The 20,128-nt window shown below is 34.1% G+C and overlaps 1 protein-coding gene across 2 annotated transcripts in view; it reads left to right on the top strand.

Annotated features, from left to right (window-relative positions):
* La (La autoantigen-like) overlaps positions 1–20,128 on the top strand; it is a 107,852-nt gene that overhangs the window by 8,468 nt on the left and 79,256 nt on the right. Inside the window, exons 2-3 of one of the 2 annotated variants that reach the window (XM_090405068.1) lie at positions 1,645–1,748; positions 18,222–18,320. In XM_090405068.1, coding sequence (XP_090261194.1) covers positions 18,234–18,320 — 87 coding nt within the window. In that variant the 5' untranslated portion in view covers positions 1,645–1,748; positions 18,222–18,233. The remainder of the gene's footprint in view (positions 1–1,644; positions 1,749–18,221; positions 18,321–20,128) is intronic. The other variant, XM_090405075.1, reaches the window with a different exon arrangement.

Raw genomic sequence — 20,128 nt, 5'->3', positions numbered from 1 at the left:
ATTTGCTTAGCTTCCATGAGTTTCCCAGTTTATGCAAGTGTAAATGAATTGTTTCACCATTCACGTTAAACATTTGTGCGAGTTCTTGACATGTTAATGTGGAATTATTTTCAACAGCAGCACATAATTCATTATCCATAGTGGAGGGTCTTCCTGAACATGGTGCATCTTCAAGTGATTCATTGCCAGAAACAAATTTTTTAAACCATTTCTGTGTAGCATGTTCTGCTACCACATCTTTTTCAAATGCCACACACACATATGGGATGCTTCTGAAGCCCTTGAACTGAGTTTAAATTCGTAAAGCAAACAAGCTAAATTACACCAGGTTCAACTGACATTTTAAAATGGTTCAAAGTTACAGAAAAAGATTACACAAGTTAGAGCACACTGATTGGCTGATGTGTATCTTTGCCTTATGATGCCCATAAAGATTGTGGGCATCATAAGTGTGTGCTCTGCAAACCACTACAAAATAAAACAAGTCATTAGAGCGAATGCTATCAAAAACCACAAACTTTTTTGGTTACCTGATATATCCCTATATACAAGAGATAGAGGAACCTATAGCATGTTGGTGCCATGTGGGAGGGAGGGAGGGAGTTGCAAGTTAGGGGTTGTGAAAAAAGAACTTTGACACATTTTTTTTTTCTCTTTTGAATCTGTCCACCATGACACCCATTGAAAGCTATTTAGTAACAGAGGGTGGAAGGTAGATCAAAGGATGACAAATTACTTAGCAGGTCTTGATGCTGCACACAGATCATGAGCAACACATTTACTTTTCCAAACCCTTCCACAACATTTATCCAATACTGGATGTGAGCTGAGAGATCAACCATGGATCTAGAGATGTAGAATCCATTCTGGTGGTTGTTGAATAATTGGTGGATCTGTGGGTAGTGGACGAGATTGTTGACTTTCTCTGTTGTTTTGAGAAGATTGAGGTGAAGATGATTGGTCATTAGTTTGATGGCAGACTTATCTTCAATTTTTGGAATAGGTTGGATATGCTTCCTGTTATGATTTTGGGATAACTACCAACTAATTGTGGTTTGATTATAGAGATGATTTAGGACAGATGTTAGTTCTGGAGTATCATTACAGAAGTGCCATCAGGATCTCAACACTTTGTCTAAGTTATTTAGTATTCTTCTGATGTCTTTTTTGTCAAAAGGTCACAGAAGGCATATGGTGCTTTGTTTCTGGTATAGTTGGAGGTGGTTTGCCTTTGTTTCATCCTGCATTGATAGCCCTCAAGATCAAAGTGAGATGCCTTATTTCTTTCCTCTTGTACAGTCCAGTGTTTGGTGAGTCATTCTCAGAACTTAGCTTTCAGAGTACTATGACTCGTAGAAAGGTCATAACACAACATTTTCCTGTCCCTGCATTAATTGTAATATAGACTAAAGCTTTTATAAATTGAAAAAACATTGTGAAAAAAATCTCACAGGCATACACTGTTGCTATTGACAAGATAAATCAGTTTTTCTGATTTGTAAAATTGTTAGAGTTAATAATTTAGACAGTATTTTTAAATGTCATGTTATAGGCTGTATATTATCTATGAAATTATTATGCATTGTTGAAAATTTTTTATTTAACTTTTGCATATCACCATAATTGTTCTTTTTTGTGATTCAGGAATAAAAGAGTGTGTAGATAATTTTGAATTTGTTATAAGAGATCTTATAGAAAGATTTGCAAGGATATCACTTTGTGATTCATATAGTGATAACCATAATAAGGTAGGTGATAAAAAGCAAAAATTGATGTCTTTAATTTAATCATAGTACTTACTTTTTCACAAAAGTGTAAACTAATATAGGTCCTTCAGGGTGGAATCAAATAGGGGAATGGCATCATGAAGATGGTACTGCAAAAATCGAAAAGTATGTTTTGTAAGAAATATAAAAAGAAATGCAATCACTGAGCTCATTACCATTACAAAGTACAAGCAAGAAGGGTGACCAGCATGTAGAGGAAGGAAAAATCAGATTTAGAGAAAATTATTCAATTGAAGCTAAAAAAATGATTATGGAAGAATAATATTGATAGTTAGGGAAGTGACACAAGCAAAAGAAATAGTTGCATTACTGAGTGATCATTTTTTGAAGCTGTATCATCTAGGTGGATATAATTCAGTGACTGGTGACAGGCAGCAGTATGGGAATATGTTATAGAAAGATATTTCCATATTGCTCCTTGCATTTGATATCAGTGTTTTAAGTCTCAGCACTGGCAAAGTTTTTATGGAAGTGGAAAGAGCCTCAAGACAGGTGGAAAATGATAGACCATTCGTCTTAAGAATGATAATTAAGGTATTGTAAGTCACAGGCAGAATTCAAGAATGCATAGATTGGAATGTGATCTGTGGGAATAGCAGTTTTGTGAAGGAAAGGTCTTGTCTTAGGAATTTACTCATCTTCTACAATATAATGACATTTTGAGTTGATAATGAAATTAGCTACACACAATTGCTAGATTTGGCAAAGGCATTTGATGGCATATCACATCAAACACTACATAAGTTGGAAGAAATGGGGAATTGATGTGAAGTCAGTGACATGGACAAGGAGGTCGTTGATGAACAGACATCAAATAGTAATATATCATGGATTTAAATCAAGGAAAAGGGTGATCACTAGTATGTGCCCCAGGACTTTGAACTTAGCTGCTACTAGCTAATTTGTACATTTATGATATTGGGAGTGATTAGAAGAATAATATCCTGTTTGCCAGTGCTGGTAAACCAGGCAGGACCATAGGGTGATGGTGGACACACCATGCACAAGTTCAGAAGTTATATGCAGAGGTGCACAGAATAGCTTAAAAGGATCACTTAAACACTAAAAAATAGGATTAAGAAAGGTATTCTCTCTCTTTATAAAGCTTTGGATACAAGTGCATTTGAACTGACATCCAAATCATGTGCACAGATTTGACTGCTGAGGTTTCTTGGATGTGAAAATAGTGGAGAGGATCCAGAGAAGTAACTGGTTTATGGAGTGCCATTTGTCATGTATTGAAATTTTCAGTACACGACAAAATAACTTTGCTATCATAAATCTAATTTGCTAAGATAGTTTACTTATTCCTATCTTCATGGTCTATTTTGGGTGCTCTCCTGCTAGTTTCTTTTTTGCATTAAGGGAAGGAGGTGTGTGTGGGGATGGAACTTGTCACCTGAGTATAATGTCAGTTAATTGATTATCAGTTAATAAGACTTCATGAATATTCCTATTTAGACAGAAATATCAAATGTCATCCATAGTTTTGCTGATGACAGCACAGACTCTGTTTCATTGGAAAAATTTTGCTGTGCTTAAATATCCTGAACTGCTAGATTTCATAATCATTTTCTTAAGCCACTGATTATTTTAGAATACTAAAATGTAAGATTTGAGCATACTGGAGACATGAAAATACCCCAGATTATTAGAAAGAAAATTGCACTTATTTAAACTTTTGTTGCTTATATCACAACACAAAAAGCAAATTCAGTTGAATCAAGTATTGCAATCCACTTTAACTTAGGACTTTTTAAGGATAAGAATACAAAATTCCAAGCACTTATTTCAGTAGACTGTGTGATTGGGATGTGGCCAAAAGTCTTTTTATTAGGGATGGTAGTCTGTCAGGTATTTTAATAATTTTCTTAGATTCAAATTTATTTCAATAAGAGCTGTACAGCATATGCTAATTTCTAGAAATAGCTCTTGTGCTTCTGAAGCAATTTTCTAGGACAGCAGTTTTTCTGTCTTACTATGTGCAGGGGTGTTGAGCACATAGTTTGCCAGTTCATGTTGCCCATATCAATTCATAGTTATATAATTTTGATGTGTTCTCTCTGTTTAGCTGCTGATCTAACAAACACACACACTGGCTGTCTTTGATTGTTTGTAGAGACTATGAAAGTTTCGTAAGTAAGTTGATCTTTCGTATGTTAATATCTTCGGACCAAGGTTGACCACGGATAAGTGAAACTGCGGATATCGAACTGCAGATATGGTGGGTCCTACTGTATAGGCATCTTTTAAGTCATTTTAAAAAATTTGCAAGTTTGAGTTTCAGTTTACCCAATTTCATCAACACTGCATGGTACTTGGATTCTCACAGATGACTTATTTAAACTCATTTGTTGATAATACATGTTGGTACATAAGTCTATGTAATGCTTGCTCAAAATTTTGTATTCTTATTCAGTTTTGTTTGTTTGCATTAATCATTAATGCATTGTCCTTAAAAATGCATGTTACTCTAGCTGAAATCGAGATTATAATATTGAATTTTTTATCTGTAAGGTTGTGATAAACCATTCAACATATTGATTCTACAGATCTCAGATGCACTTATTTAGACTTATGTACCAATATGTATTATCAACAAATGAGTTTAAATAAGTCATCTGTGAGATCCATGGAATCCAAGTACCATGCAGTGTTGATGAAATTGGGTAAATTGGAACTCAAACTTGCAAATTTTTTAAAATGACTTAAAAGATGCCTATACAGTAGGACCCCATATCTGCAGTTCGATAACCACGGTTTCACTTATCCATGGTCACCCTTGGTCTGAAGATATTAACATACGAAAGGTCAACTTACGAAACTTTCATAGTCTCTACAAACATTCGGCTCTGAAATAATGTTGGATCTAATATCCACTTTGCTTATGTAATAATTTTACATTGCCAAAATGAAGCCGTATGGCTCTTTCTTTTAGTAATAGACAGTTTGGCTGATCGCAGAGATTGTCCAACACCAGGGCAACTCGTTGCAAAGGTGGAGAAAGCTACATGCATCTGAGGTTGCTAATATTCCATTCACATTCAGATAACTTTATTACAGTATTTGTTATAATTGTTCTGTTTTATTATTAGTTATTGTTGTTAATCTCTTACTGTGCATAATTTATAAATTACACTTTATCATAGATATTTATGTATAGGAAAAAACATAGTATATATATAGGGTTCGCTACTATCCGTGGTTTCAGGTATCCACAGAAGACAATGGAACCAAACCCGGGTACGGGGGGGCTACTGTTGCCAAAATCATTAACATGCTGTTAAAATCAAGACAAAATCCCATTCATTGATTGCACTAAAGACATAAAAGAACTAGTCAAGTGTTGCTTTGAGATCACATAACAAACTTAATTAACTAAAAAAATTACAGAATTGTTAGATAACGCTATTCTGTTTAATACTGCACTATGGATCACTTTATTAACAATATATGATAATTCAGCCAGAAAGTATTTCATCGAAATAATGTAGCTAATTTAATGAAGAATGATTTTTACAATAGAAAGGACAAGACCAATCATCATTATGAACAAAAAATCTTGCAGTCTATTTATCCTTAACGTTGTTTGGTAAATCAGTCATTCACATTCTCAGTAAATGTTTTAATTTTTGCAATAGTACCTAAAGAAATCCCTACTCAATATATTGACAGCAATAGAATGAAGCATATATCCGCGATGAGTCTTTTGACTCCATGGAGGCACCTTATAATAATAATGTAGCACCTTGCCACTTGATGTAGCTCATGTTTTCACCATAGCTAAGTCTTCCAGAAGTATTCATATGGCTGAGCAATGACCATTAACCTTCCAAACGGCTAGGACGTCTATGGACGTCCAACTAAATCTGGATGTTTCAGCCCACCTGTTTAAAGAACCTGGATAAGAAGTGCAATTTGACTGTCATGTCCATTAGAAAGTGTGATAAACCCTCACGCTGAAGAGAACGGCTAATCGGATTATCTCGCGTTCCTAGCTGCCTCTCAGTTGCCTATAACAAGAAACGCACTTCCTTGTTCCATGCTGGTCAACTGAATATTTAGTTATATAGGATAGACTTAAAATAGAGAAATTATATATATTTTTGTTTTCTCTTTTTATTGTACAATACAATTTTAATGTCTGGACAAAATAAAGATCTTGTATAATTTGTTCACTTAAAAATATCTAAGTGAACAAAGCCTTACCTTGGAGAACCAATTTAATTTTTTATTTTTTGCGCTAATTTTTTTAAATTGCTTACTAGGCAAAAGATTTTTCTTTGTTCTCGAAGAAATTAATTCACGATAATTATTTGAAATATTCTTTTAAAAAAAGAAAAGAAAACCGGCTGCCGACGTTCCAGTTTATGTTATTTTTATTTTTGTACAAAACCTTCGAAATCGAATAATACTTCACAGATTTCCTTTAGGACACACTTGAGCAACTTTGCTTTATAGAGAATAACATGAAATTCTTTAATCATATTACTAAATTTTTTCTTCATGTTGTATAGTAATCTACTGTTCTTTGTACTTTCTCTTTCTTGGTTTCCTTGTATAATTGGTCATTACAAAATGAGATTAACAGTTATGATTTAAATTTATATTTTCTGCATAATTCAGATATTTTATTCTCCAATTTTTAAAGTAAGCGATAGATTTGCTTATTTTTATCATTCAAAATATGTATATCAAAATTTCATTTCCTTTCACAATAGAATTAAACTTTATTTTGCCTCTGATAGTTTAACCCCCTTCCCCGTGGCATTACTATCACACACCCGAAAACTGTTATGAAACATATGTACAGTTTTTATTTAATTTGTTATTTTTCTCTAGTAATTGTTCCACTTAACTTTAATTTTTCGATACTGAAACTATGTAGTGATTATTATAAATTAACAAATTATAAATCAGACAATATACATATTATTTATGTATATTGTCTGATATTGAGAGACCCTTTACTGGGGAAAGGTTACTGCATTACAATGAATAATTACTATATGTGTCCTGAACTCACTGATTTGCTTTTACAGCATTGTACAGATAGTTATGGTACTGTAAATGCAAAAAGGCGAGATATGCCTCCAGATCTGGCTTCAGGAAAGCTATCGAAGGGGGGAAATCCGAGCTTATCAGCAAGGGAAAGTCTTTGCACTACGTTGGAAAGACAAAAAAGATGTTTTTCTGCTGTGTTCCATGCACAATACATCAACGGAATCCGTGGAGAAGCATGGTTTGAAGAAAGAAAAACCCATTGCTGTGTGTGCATACAACGACACTATGGGTGGAGTCGACAGGTGCGATCAGCAGCTATCATTCTACTCTGTAATGAGGAAACAGCATAAAAAATATTACAAAAAAGTGTTTGGACATGTATTAGATTTTGTTATTTGGAACAGTTTCCTCCTGCACAAGAAAAAATGTTTGTCTACTATAACATATCTAGAATACAGAATAGAAATTGCGAAAGCATTGCTGCATGCATATGCGCCTTCTTCAGCAAGCAGAAAAACAGGAAATCCTGCCAGAGGTTGAACGCGGCTAACTCCAACCATTTTTCCGAAAATCTACCACCAATGGCTAATTAAAAAAAAAACCTGCACGCAAATGTTATGTATGTAATAAAAAAATATCAGAAAGGAAACAAAAATCTGGTGCCCTGAGTGTAAAACTGCTTTGTGTGTTTACCCTTGCTTCAAGGTGTTCCACACTGTTCAAGAATTTTAAATTCTGAACAGTATAAAATAAAAAAATGTTTGTTTTCAAGGCCATCAAAACAGTCCTTTTCAGGACTACAAATATTGATAGAGGGATACCTGAATGAACTGTTTCCTTTTCATCTTGAAGGCGAATTTTTAAGTTCTTTTTATGACACAGAATGATATTTTCGAAGGAATAAAATATAAGAGGAACTGGAATAACAGGTAAAGTATTTCACCAAAACAATAAAAAATAATGAAATAAAATCTACCCTATATACATATAAAATGATAAGCATTTTTATGTCATGTTTTTCGAAACGTTTTGAAACTCGGGCTACACTGAGTGTCGAGTTTTCAAAATTCGAGTCATCAGGGACAGAACCCCTTTTCGAGTTATCACAATTGAAGGAGAACTGGTCTACCAGACTGGAACACGGGGGGGTTGGGCATAGCCCCCCTAGTTAATAAATGAAATATATAAATAATAACGGGAACATTTTCACCTTGCCAACACTGCTAAAATATCAGTGGATATAAATTTTTGATACCAAAAAGACACACAATCGGAAACCGAGTAATGCAATGTAGCATTTTAACATTTTTTTTTTTATCTTGTCTTTAAGAATAACAAAAAATCATTTCCAAAACTGAAATGTGATGATCCATATAATGCTATTTGGTTAGAAACGAAAGCAAAAGGACATATTTATTTCAATAAATATTATTTTAAAATATAAATATTTGATATAATATTTTCAAAGCAAACATTTGAAAATTCTGAAATTCGAAAAAAAAAATTATTCAATTATTATAAGTAAAGTGAAAGAACAATCAGTGCAACTCTTCCGGTGCACTGATTTGTAGAAATACCAAGTATTTATAAGACGTAGATTATTTCAGAAATAGCTTCCAGCAGCAGCAGAAGTAATATTTAGATTTTTTAAAGAAAAACAAATAAAAATAATACTACTGAACTTTCTTTTGTGTGGTATGCATATAAACAATTTTTCATGATGAACATATAGCATATTATTTCTAAAATTTCACATAATTTCAGCGGACAGTAGAACAGCTGGTTTTAGATTGCAAATAAATAGAACAGAATTAGAAGCTTCACAGTACAATCTGATTGCCGTATATTTTTTGTCAAAATGGTAAAATGAAGTAATTGATTCTGAATACTGTCTAGAAAAGCTTTCAAACCTGTATAGAATTTTAGAGTAGTTATGCAATTCAGTTTCAGGAGAGAATGAGGTGAGGGGGGGGGGGAGCATTAGAAAATCTTCAAAATCAGCAAAAATTTTGAATCATTTCGTATATGATATTTTTCATATATTTTCAACATATCTACGAGGATATGCATTAGATATTATTGTAATATGCATAATACAAATAAATAAATAAATAAAAGGCGAAGGTGAAGAATCACTGCTAAAATATCACTGGATATAAATTTTTGATAACAAAAAGACACGATCAGAAACCGAGTAATGCAATTTAGCATTTTAACATTTTTTTTTTTATTTTGTCTTTATGAATAACAAAAAATCGTTTCTAAAACTGAAATGTGATGATCCATATAATGCTATTTGGCTAGAAACGAAAGCAAAAGGACATATTTATTTCAATAAATATTATTTAAAAATATTAATATTTGACATAATATTTTCAAAGCAAACATTTGAAAATTCTGAAATTCGAAAAAAAATTATTCGATTATTATACGTAAAGTAAAAGAACAATCAGTGCAACTCTTCCGGTGCACTGATTTGTAGAATAAAATACGCCAAATTTACTATCACTAAATAGATTCATTGCAAAAGCTGATCAGTGGTCATTTCAAGATTGATTTCTTTCGCATATGTGAAATTCGTTTCAGTTTTTGGGAAGAGATACAATAAATCATTTTAGAGGCAAGAAAGGTCAAATAACTTAGGACAGTAAATGAAATTCTAAGCAATACAATAGACGTAAAGACAGGGGGGGGGACACAAAGGTCACTCAGCAACAGTTAATCCACTAATGGCTATAGAATAGCTGTAACAAGATTAACGGCAGAGGAAGGTAATGGCATGATAAAAGGTAGAATGCCGACGAAGTTTTGATCCATGAAAAAAGCTAGGGAGAGCTGACTATGTCATCCACACCAGCCGGTTGGGAGGTTAAATGATCTTGTGGGGAGGGGGCGACAACAACACTACCTTTTTTTAAGAAACCATTCTGTCATCTCTAAAGCAGGGGAAAAAGTAATTTCTTGGCCACTTCAAATAAATTATATCCACATATATGTGACTTACCAAAAATCATAAAAATAATACACTTCTTTAGTCCTTAGGTGATAATAGAGATAGCCATATGGTACAATTTAATTATCAATGTAGCATCAACATTAACTCAACATATAAGACATACCATGTGTTGAGTTGATATCATACATTAAAAATTTAGTCTATTTCAGATTAAGTGAAAAATTAAAAATTCATCCATTAGTTTGAAATTACCTCTCTGTTTATAAATGTCCCACTTAAACAATAAAAAAAATTCCCATATGATATTGCCACACTTTTTGATTTGTAGTGTAATTTCCTATGGCACAAAAAAAAAAATACTACCTCCACATAGGTGACATGACTATGGACTCTCTGTTCTCACTGCCATTTTCAAGCTTATGCACCTGGAGGATGTGTTTGTTATAATGGTCACATGGCTGTGTTAGATGTAAGGTTTTTAATACATCTAAGCAGCATAAACCTGAGAATAAAATTTACTTCAAAAATTAAACAACTGATGTTTATATTTTCAGATATGTTAGTTACCAGACTCTCTCTTTCTCTTATGCTATTTATAGAAAATCTACATGTGCTAATAGTTTCAATATTAACTCATGCCATCCCATTTCATAAATGTGTTGCATAAGAGCTAGAGCCACTGCTAAAATAACATATTCCAAATAGAACTACAATTCATCTTAAATGGTTTCACTAATAATGGATATAATCTTAAAAAAAAAAAATTAAATCCTTAGCCTAATGACATGCAAACTAACAGATCAAACAAACAGTTTGATCAAACTAGATCTAACTTAGCTAGATCAAACTAACAGATCACTCCAAAACAGTAGTTCCTTATAGTAGTTTCTGAATTTCTGAAAATATAAAAAATGAATCAATATGGATAAAATGGACTGACAGAACATATATGTAACCTTACATGCACTAATGTGGAGAAAAACTTATCCTAAAAAGACTGCTTTGAAAGTTATTGGTTAGTTTAGAAATTGGCTTATACTTTGCAGAAGACATCTAATTCGATTCTGTATTCACATTCAGTATTATGCATTCTTATTCAGTTTTTTTTTTTTTTTTTTTGCTTTGGTTATCATTATACTTGAAAATATCTCACTTATTACTGCAGGCAAAATATTAGATTACAATATTGAATTTTTTTACTTGTGTTGTCATAAACTATTGAAATTACCATACTAAAATTTTTAAGAATCTAGGAATGCAGTCACTTCTCACTGTAGCAAACACTTATAAAACTATTTAATGGAAAAAAAACAAACAAACTGAAAAGTTTGACCATAGGCAGTGCTGTAGCAAAATGTCCATTATAACAGCTATTTCTGTGGTCCCTGCACATTTGCTCTACTGATTGACTACAATATGGGGTACACATCAGGAAATAATATTTATATAGCATCAGAATAATCAGTGTAATTAAAAGGTATATTTTTTAATTGCATAATCACTGCAAAATTTATGTAATTATATCATGAAAATTAAAAATCGGTATGTGACTAAGAGAGATCTCATGAGTGGTAGAGTAGTTATTAGTGATTGGGTAATATATAAAGCTAAATATTGCATTTGCATCTCATTTGGTTATTTGAATTCTGTTTGAATGTGAAGCATAATTGAGACTAGCTATTCTCATAAGGTGGTGGTAGAATTAATTCCCTTGGCAAAGTTGTTGAAAGTAAACGTGTGGCCAGACTTATGTGTTCGTCGAACATGTTGTTTATTTTTTAACGGTATATATTAGAACACAAAAACTAAGTAAATAATTAATTTATTAACTTATTGCTGATATTTCGCTGGTGTTATAACCAACATCTTCAGAGCACAAAAACACAGTTTGTCACAATACATGAGGCTATAACAACATGGTGTAATCAACAGACTAGTTAAACAAAATTATAGCAGCAACACAAGTTATAGTCTCGCGTATTGTGACAAACTATGTTTTTGTGTTCTGAAGATGCTGGTTATAACACCAGCGAAATATCAGCAATAAGTTAATAAATTAATTATTTACTTAGTTTCTGTGTTCTAATATATACCGTTAAAAAATAAACAACATGTTGAAAGTAAAGTTATGGAATCGAGTGAGGTGAAGACGAACATGTGAGTGATGGCATGAAAAAAAGGTGGAAGACAAGTGATGAAATGATAATAAGAGAACATGCTTAAATGAAATCTTGCACAGAATGTGAAACAGAATGGTTTGAAGAAACACCTGGGAAGCATTTCATCAGAGTGATAGAAGAGAGGTGTGAGGAAAGGATAACATGTAAGGGAAAAAAATGAAAGAGGAAGGTTAAAGTATTTTGCATGGACTCCCTAATAATCAGTGTTTGACGGATGTGACAGTCATGTTTCTCTGTTGCAAAAATTAAGGATATTAGTCATAAAGGATGTAGACAGTCAAGTGATAGATGATTATTTTGGTAGGTACAAATGATCTGGCAGGTAACAGATATGTGAGAAGATATGAAAAAGTTGTAATACAAGCAAATAAGAAGAGTTACAGTAGATTGAATCTGCTGCCATGGTATAATAGAGGCAAGGTGGAGGAGTGATTTCAGATGAGCTACTGTGTAGGTTGTGTAGCAGGAATAATGTGGTAGAGTTTGTGGATGTGTGAAGTGAGTTCAGTGGATGAAAGGACTTATGAGGCTTGCGTTTAAACGGACTTGGAGTAGGTGTCTAATTTCAGTGAACGTTTGGTAGTTGTCATGAAAACTAGTTTTGAGGGGAGGGGGATGAAGAAGATGATCTAATGATGAAGAGTCCTCAAGTCAGGAAGCTGAATGTTAGAAGCAGTATCCCCTTCAGCCCATAGCAGCAGATTCAATCTACTCTAACTCTTCTTATTTGCTTGTATTACAACTTCTGAACTCTCACCAAACAATGCATTCTTTAGACACTTACTCCAAATCCATTTAAATGCAAGCCATCAGTTAAGATTTGGTTGACTGACATAGAGATAGAATGAAAGAAAGTATACTATTTTTCATGGAGGACATGGAGTTGCTGGTGATAGCAGAAGAATTGAAGGCAAAAAGAACAGTTCATCAGAAGGATAGAAATATAGATGGTAGCACATTTGAGGTCTGGAGTGAGATAGAGATCAATAGGATGATCTATACATAGGCCACTGCTGTAGGTAAGGGGTGCTAGGGAGAATGTGGATGGTATACATTGTAGATTAGCACAAGTGTAGGGCAAGTAATTGTTATAGGTGACTTTAACTATGGGGACATAAATTTCCTTCCCTCCATGTGAATGTTCCTCCTTAAGGAAGAACACTCACATGGAGGGAAGGAAATTTATACAGCTAAAAGAGAATTGCCTGAGACATGTAATAGAGGATTTGGAGTTAGAGAATACTGGATCTGGTAACAGTACAAGTAACCCTCGTATAATGTGGTTTCAATATAACGTGGCCTACAAATTGTAGTAACCGTTGTTCAACGCAGTACTTATACAAGACAGTTTCAGTAAAAACACGATCTACAAATTGTAGTAACCCTTTATCTTTTCATATTTTTTTTACCCTGCGGCTTAAAAATCAAATTTTATCTTCGTTAAATTTGCATCTGCCTGTATCGTGCTTGTGGTTATAAGTAGCGAATTTATATTAGGGGAAATGCCCTTTAGCATGCATGTATGTCAATTGTTTACCATATAAAGTATTTATTGTTGAAAATTGTCTTCGTTTTCTGCCAGGAAAGTGCATTAAAAATCATAAGTGTGTTAATCTCAAGCTGAGCACTTTATTTTCTGGTGAGTTACATGCAATATGTAATGTTTTTTTATGTAAAAAATTAATTTTTATAGTACAGGGGGGGGGGATCCTCGACATGCGTTGTTTCGACTTTACGGCGGTAATCCCATAAATAATTTTAAAAATAAATTTTGACTTGAAGCAGCGTGCCGTAAAATTCAAACGTCGCGGATGAACTTATTTGTGAGCACAGTGGAAGAATATGCCATTACGTGGCATTTGTTTGGGAGAGGTGGCTTCGCTTGGGTCCCAGCATACACTCTTTGGGTACCCCGTGCTTTGTTTACATCCGCTCTCTCACTTTTGTGTTTGTGTTTTTTTGTGACTTATTACCCTTCAATATGGCTCCCCAACGTAAGGCAGACTCTTCCGATGGCAGTGTGTCAAAGAAAAGGAAAGCCATTACATTAGAAGTGAAATTAGACATTATTAAAATGGCAAAAAAGGGAGAAACGGCGACGAACATCGGCTGCGCATTGAACTTAAGTCGTACCACAGTCGGGACTATTATCAAGGATAAAGTTTGCATCCTCGAACACGTGAAAGGATTGGTGCCCATGAAACCCAGAAGTTCAGAGGTACTGTACAGCCAACGGTCTGCCCTTTTAAGGCATTGTTAGTGCTAGACAATGCCCCTGGTCACCCTGCCCACTTGGATGACTTTCACCCTAATGTTAAGGTGGTTTACCTTCCACCAAACACCCAGCCCTTTTGCAGCCTATGGACCAGGGTGTTATTGCTTCCTTTAAGCCCTACTACCTCCGCAGGACATTTGCTATGGCTTTCAGGGCAACTGAAAAAGACAGGAACTTAACCCTCAAAGACTTTTTCAAATTGTATAGCATTTATAATGCCATACAAAACATTGAGCATGCGTGGGATGAAGTGAAGCAGACAAATTTGAATGGAAAAAACTGTCCCCAGTTTGTGAATGATTTCTGTGGCTATGAGGAGACAGTTGAGGCTGTCACAGAGAAAGTTGTTGCCCCGGGGAAGCAGATGAATTTGGAAGTGGAGGCCGAAGATGTCACAGAGCTTCTGGCATCTCATGGGGTGGAGTTGTCAGCAGAAGACCTCATTCAGTTAGAGAAGCAGCTGATTCAGGAGGAGGAAACGGTTCCATCCCCTGAACCCAGGAGATTCACCACCAACGGCTTGGCAGAAGGTGTTACCCTCATTGAGGATGGGCTGGCCAAGTTTGAGGTCGAGGATCCCAACACTGCTAAGTACACAAAGGTCTTCCAAGGGGTTATGGATTGCCTGCAGTGTTATAGGGAGATATACGAGGAGAAGAGGATGGTATCATTCCAGACTAGCCTGGAACATTTTTCACAAAGGTGCTGGTACCTCAACTGTCTCTTCAACCACAGGATAAAAGGTAAAGAATTATTTTCATTTTTGTTTTTTGTTTTTTTTTAATCACCTGTACAGAATGTACAGTTTCATTTGTCATTTTGGGGATTGTTCTCATTTTTATGTTTGTTTTTTTATTACAGTTTCATTTTTCTGTACTATACAGCAATTATGTTCTCCCTTTCATTTTCTTATGGCCTAGTTCTGTTTCTTGATATATACATATCACTTTAGGGTGTTTTAGGTTAGGTAAGTAACTTAGGCTATGGTAATTCCGACTTGCATCGAAAATCACCTTACGTCAGTCCGTAGGACCAGATCTCCAACGTAACTCGAGGACCCTCTGTAATGGCCACTTAGAGGTCTTTTGTGGTATGGTTGAAAACGAAATTAGTGAATTAATTGATGGAGAAACAGATTTAAATGAGGAGGAACTCATAACAGTACAATTAATAGATGACGTTAAACAAAACGGCAGGAAAAGTTCTGCCGAAGATTCTGATTGTGATGAATCCATTAAAGAATTCAGTTTAAAGAAATTAGCAGAACGATTGGACTTGGCAGTAAAGTTAGGAAGTTATAATGATCCCTCAATGGAGTGCTCCTGAAAATTCACGAGACAATTGAATATTTGTTTAGCTCTATATTATTAACTTAATAAAAAATTGCAGCATAGTGATAAGCAAAGTCTTATTATTGACGTCTTGATAACTAAACCAGCCGAACTATGCATGAGAATTATACAAATGATGTCCAAGAGATTTCAAGTGATAACGACGTCTGGCCAATCGTAAATAAAGAAAAACTACGAAATGTTCGTTTTAAAGACAGTGATGACAATTAAACTATGCACTTTTCTTTATTTTGTCTAAAATAAAATAAAAAATTTTACATTGCAGGTAATGCATAAATGCATTACCTGCAATGAAGTTTAGTACAATTTGTATTTTTATAAGTTTATACTATGTATTTTGTTTTATAGTTTATATGTTTATCGAGGACCCTCTGTAATGGCCACTTAGAGGTCTTTTGTATGAATTACCTGAATTAAATAAAAATATATTTTTGTTGCCAACTACCGTGTTTGAATAAAACTTTAGTTTAATATAAGCCAAAATCCACATTTGACATTTAGACCTTTATATCAAGGTCATCTTCTGGAGCATATATACTATATACAGAGAAACAGGCTGCACTGCAATCTACATGGTCTGTTAAATTAAAGTTACTGACCAACCGTTACAACAATTATTGGCCTGACCTCTGGTGGAAAAAAAAAAACTTTCTACATCAATGCTAGAGTCCTATTATTAATATTATCTATTGGTTAGTAAAATTACAATGGGAGCAACAACAAGTCTATATATATAAGAGTATACATATAAACCTTATACATATGCATTTAATTATACATATAAACATGTATAAAGATTATACATATATACATACAAACACCATGATTATACATATATATTCCAACCAGTTGGTATGGGATGGTTTTCAATACTAGCTGAAGGTTGCCTAGAGTCCTGAAGTATGCTGAATACTAAATATTAAGTAGGCTGAATGTGTGCCATCCAGATTCTTGGAATTTTCATGCCACCATTATTGTTGATATTTGGGTGGTTTATCAGAATTTCGCAGGCTTCCTTAAATTTTCTTTCATACCAGGTTATTGTATGGTGTAAAGAGCAGGTACTTTTCCAGTCGATTTGGTTTAAGGTCTTGAGAGAGTGATCTGAGAGGCCTGCTTCACCAAAATGGTTATATTTAATGTGTCTTATGTGTTCTTTCTTACATATAGGGATTGTACTTCCTGTTTCACTAATGTATGGTAAGTTACAGGTGCAGTGGATGCAATAAACTCCAGGATGTGCCAATGGGAGGAGAGGATCCTTAGAGGAGTTGAATATGTTTTTAAGTTTTTTAGGTAGTTTAAAGGTGGCATTGAGACTATATTGGTGTAGGATTCTGTTGATTTTTGCTGATAACCCTTTAATGTATGGGATGGCTATGGTTTTAGCTTATATTAAACTAAAGTTTTACTTAAACACGGTAGTTGTCTCTATAATTTTCGAAAATGTATTCAGATGACCGTGTAAGCCTAAAAGAAAGGATATTTTTGTTGGATATGTCGTCTATATAATAATAAAAAAAAACGATTTCAGAACATAACCCTACTTTTTCTATGTGATCTGAGTCTTGCATAACAAGATTTATATAACGTGGCATGTCTGTGGAACCTAACATTCGCATTATACGAGGGTTATCTGTATTCAAGAACTTGGAGAGAGTCAAGTTAGCCACATCGCCTCTGATGGGAAGAGTGAACATGCCATCTTGACCTGGAAGATTGCTAGACTTGCAGAATTTTAAGGGATAAATATGGAATTTCAGAGCAGGTGATTATGACCAGCTGTGAAGCCAGCTTGGAGTAGCACCCAAATATAAAAATCTGGAGGGCAGTGATCATAGGAGATGAGCAATAGGTGTTTGAAGAAAGCTGTATCAGACTGCATACCCAGGGTCAGGAGGATAAATCAGGTAGGAACTACATGAATTCCATCATTAAACAGGAACTGTAGAAAAGAAAGCATTTGGAGGACATGTGAAGAAAAGGTGATCAGCAAGCTCATGAGCAGTACAAAGCAGAGGCAAGAAGGATGACCAGTATGGTGAAGAAGGCAAAAGCAGATTATGAGAGCTGTGCAAGCAAAAGAAAATCAGTTCTTTTTGGGTGAATATAAGAAAGAATGACTATAGAATGATGATTGAGTGTTGGGAGGTAACAGAAGCATATGAAATAAATGAGTTGCTGAGTCCTAATTTTGCAAATATGCACTATCCAGTTGCACATATTCCAATTTCCAGTTCCATTTATGACACAGATGGTGAGAATAGTGGTAGGTGAATTGAAGGTACTTACTTATTACAGAACTTGGGAGTGGTGGTGAAGGTAGTGAAATTGATAAAAGGAATTTAGGCAAGGTTGGACAGGAATATGGGGACACCATGATTTTTTGAAAGGGTAGGTCTTGCCTTAGTAATTTTTTCACTTTTTATAATAGTGATAATTGAGTTGGATAAAGGAAATAGCTACATAATGGTGTTGCTGTACTTTTTAAGTCATTCAAATGGTACTGCTGTACTTTTGTTTATATTTTTTAAATATAAAACAGCATTTATAAAAAAAATTGAATAAGTGTCAGTTTTAAAGAAGTTTTTGATGTATTGAATGATATGATTGTGTTAGAGTTGAGTGTTTATAATTTTTTTTTTTGTCTACATACATATTTTACAGAAATCGCATACCATGGTTGAAGGAAAAGTTGATACTACCACAAATGGTGGTACAGATTCTTTATCTGATTTGGAATCAAAAATTGTTCGTCAAGTGGAGGTATGTATCTTTTTTTTTCTTGTACAACTTCAGAATTAAAATTTTTTTAAAATCTTAAAGTCCATACATTGAATCATAATCAAATTCCTGACTTGTTTCTTCAGGGATGCACAGCATAATTGTAGTACTACATGAAAAAAGTTGCACCATTACTAACTTCTGATCAACAATTTTCCTCCAAATTAATCTGTTTTCCATCAAGACTTCAACATAATCAGATCTCATATTTCTCTTTTAAGATACCTTTTACTCTATCAATTACAGTAAAATTACTTCTCAATCCTCTTCATCACTTCATCCCTAAGGGATGAGGTGGAGAGGATTCAGAGGCGAGTGGCCTATGGAATGTTCCCTATGAGGATAGATTGAGGGTGTGTGTGTGTGTGTGTGTGTGTGGATTGCAGAAGTTGGTAGATATGAGAAAAAGAGGGGATATGATGGAAACATTTAAGTTGCTTAAAGTGTTTTATAGGATTGATGCAGGGGATTGTTTCAGCACTTGGCTACAGGGACCAGAACAAGGGGTCATCCCTGGAAGTTGAATAAAGGTGTGGTTAGTAGGAGTGTGAGGACCAGATTGTTTGGAGAGTTGTGAATGAGTGGAATGGATTGCCAGAGTCAGTTGTGAGTGTTTTGTCTGTTAATGAGTTCAAGGAGAGTGGATTGATCGGGTCTCCCTCGATGAGTGTTCTGAGTCCATGGAGGTGCTTGTATAATATAATAATTCATCTACATCTTGATCTTCTTCTGGGTTTTTTCCTGCCAACCTGGTAAAGAATACTTGTTTTGCTAATCTTTGACTTCCTATTCTTTTAAGTTACCATACCACCTGAGATTAGCTCTACTAACACATTCCTGAATGCTAACAATGGCAATTCTTTTCTAATATCCTATTTTTAATGTAATACTGCCATTGATGTTATGCTTGCACCACTAATCTTTTTCATAACTCATATCTGCGGTCTCTAGTCTTTGGTCAAGTGTTTCATTTCTAACCCAGCTCTCAGATCCATAAGTTAAAATTGGTTTGAACACTGTCTTGTATACAGCTAATTTAGTATTTTGACTAATTTCTTTCTTATTCCATATAAATTTATTCAACTGACTTCCTACCACACCAGCTTTTGTTTTCTATTTCCGTATTTAATTTACCATCCTCACTAAAAATCGTGCTTAAATTGCCAAAGTTTTACACAATCTATCAGAAATTTACACCAGATAATAAAAAGACTATTATCATACAGCAGGGTGCAATGAATGGTTGCATGACCAAAGTTAGTTGCATGAATTCTTAAAATTCAAACAATTTTAGAAGAATCTTGAAATTCATACAAATATCATTTTACATTTGTATGAACCTTAATTGTCATTTGTATTAATTTTAATAGATTGTTCTAAATTGTTTGAATTTTAAGAATTCACACAACTAACTTTGGTTATGCAACTATTCATTGCACTTTGTTGTATGGTAATATTGCTTTTATTATCTAGTGTAAACTTTTGCTGGGTCTTGTAAAATTTGCTTGCAAATTCTTCCTTAGGTGAAAGAATTTTGTAGTGTTCATATATTCATACATAAAATATACTTTCACTGTCACTTCATATTGTGATTTGATATTATTCATGCAATGCATGGATAAATTGTTTCATGTCATACTTGCCTGTGAGGTAGACCACAATAGTTGTCTTCTGCTTTCTGTGGCAAATTTGGGCTGGTGTGCCATATATTATGGCATATGCTTAAACAAAAGCTGTGTAAACAGGCAGAAAAATTATCTCTTGTTTTTCATTGTGTAATAAATTTTATT

The sequence above is a fragment of the Typopeltis vanoorti genome, chromosome 2 (genome assembly GCF_054136105.1).
Source record: "Typopeltis vanoorti isolate ZY-2024b chromosome 2, IOZ_Tvanoo_1.0, whole genome shotgun sequence".
In the NCBI taxonomy this organism is placed as follows: Eukaryota; Metazoa; Arthropoda; class Arachnida; order Uropygi; family Thelyphonidae; genus Typopeltis; species Typopeltis vanoorti.
This window is presented reverse-complemented; position numbering and strand designations above follow the sequence as displayed.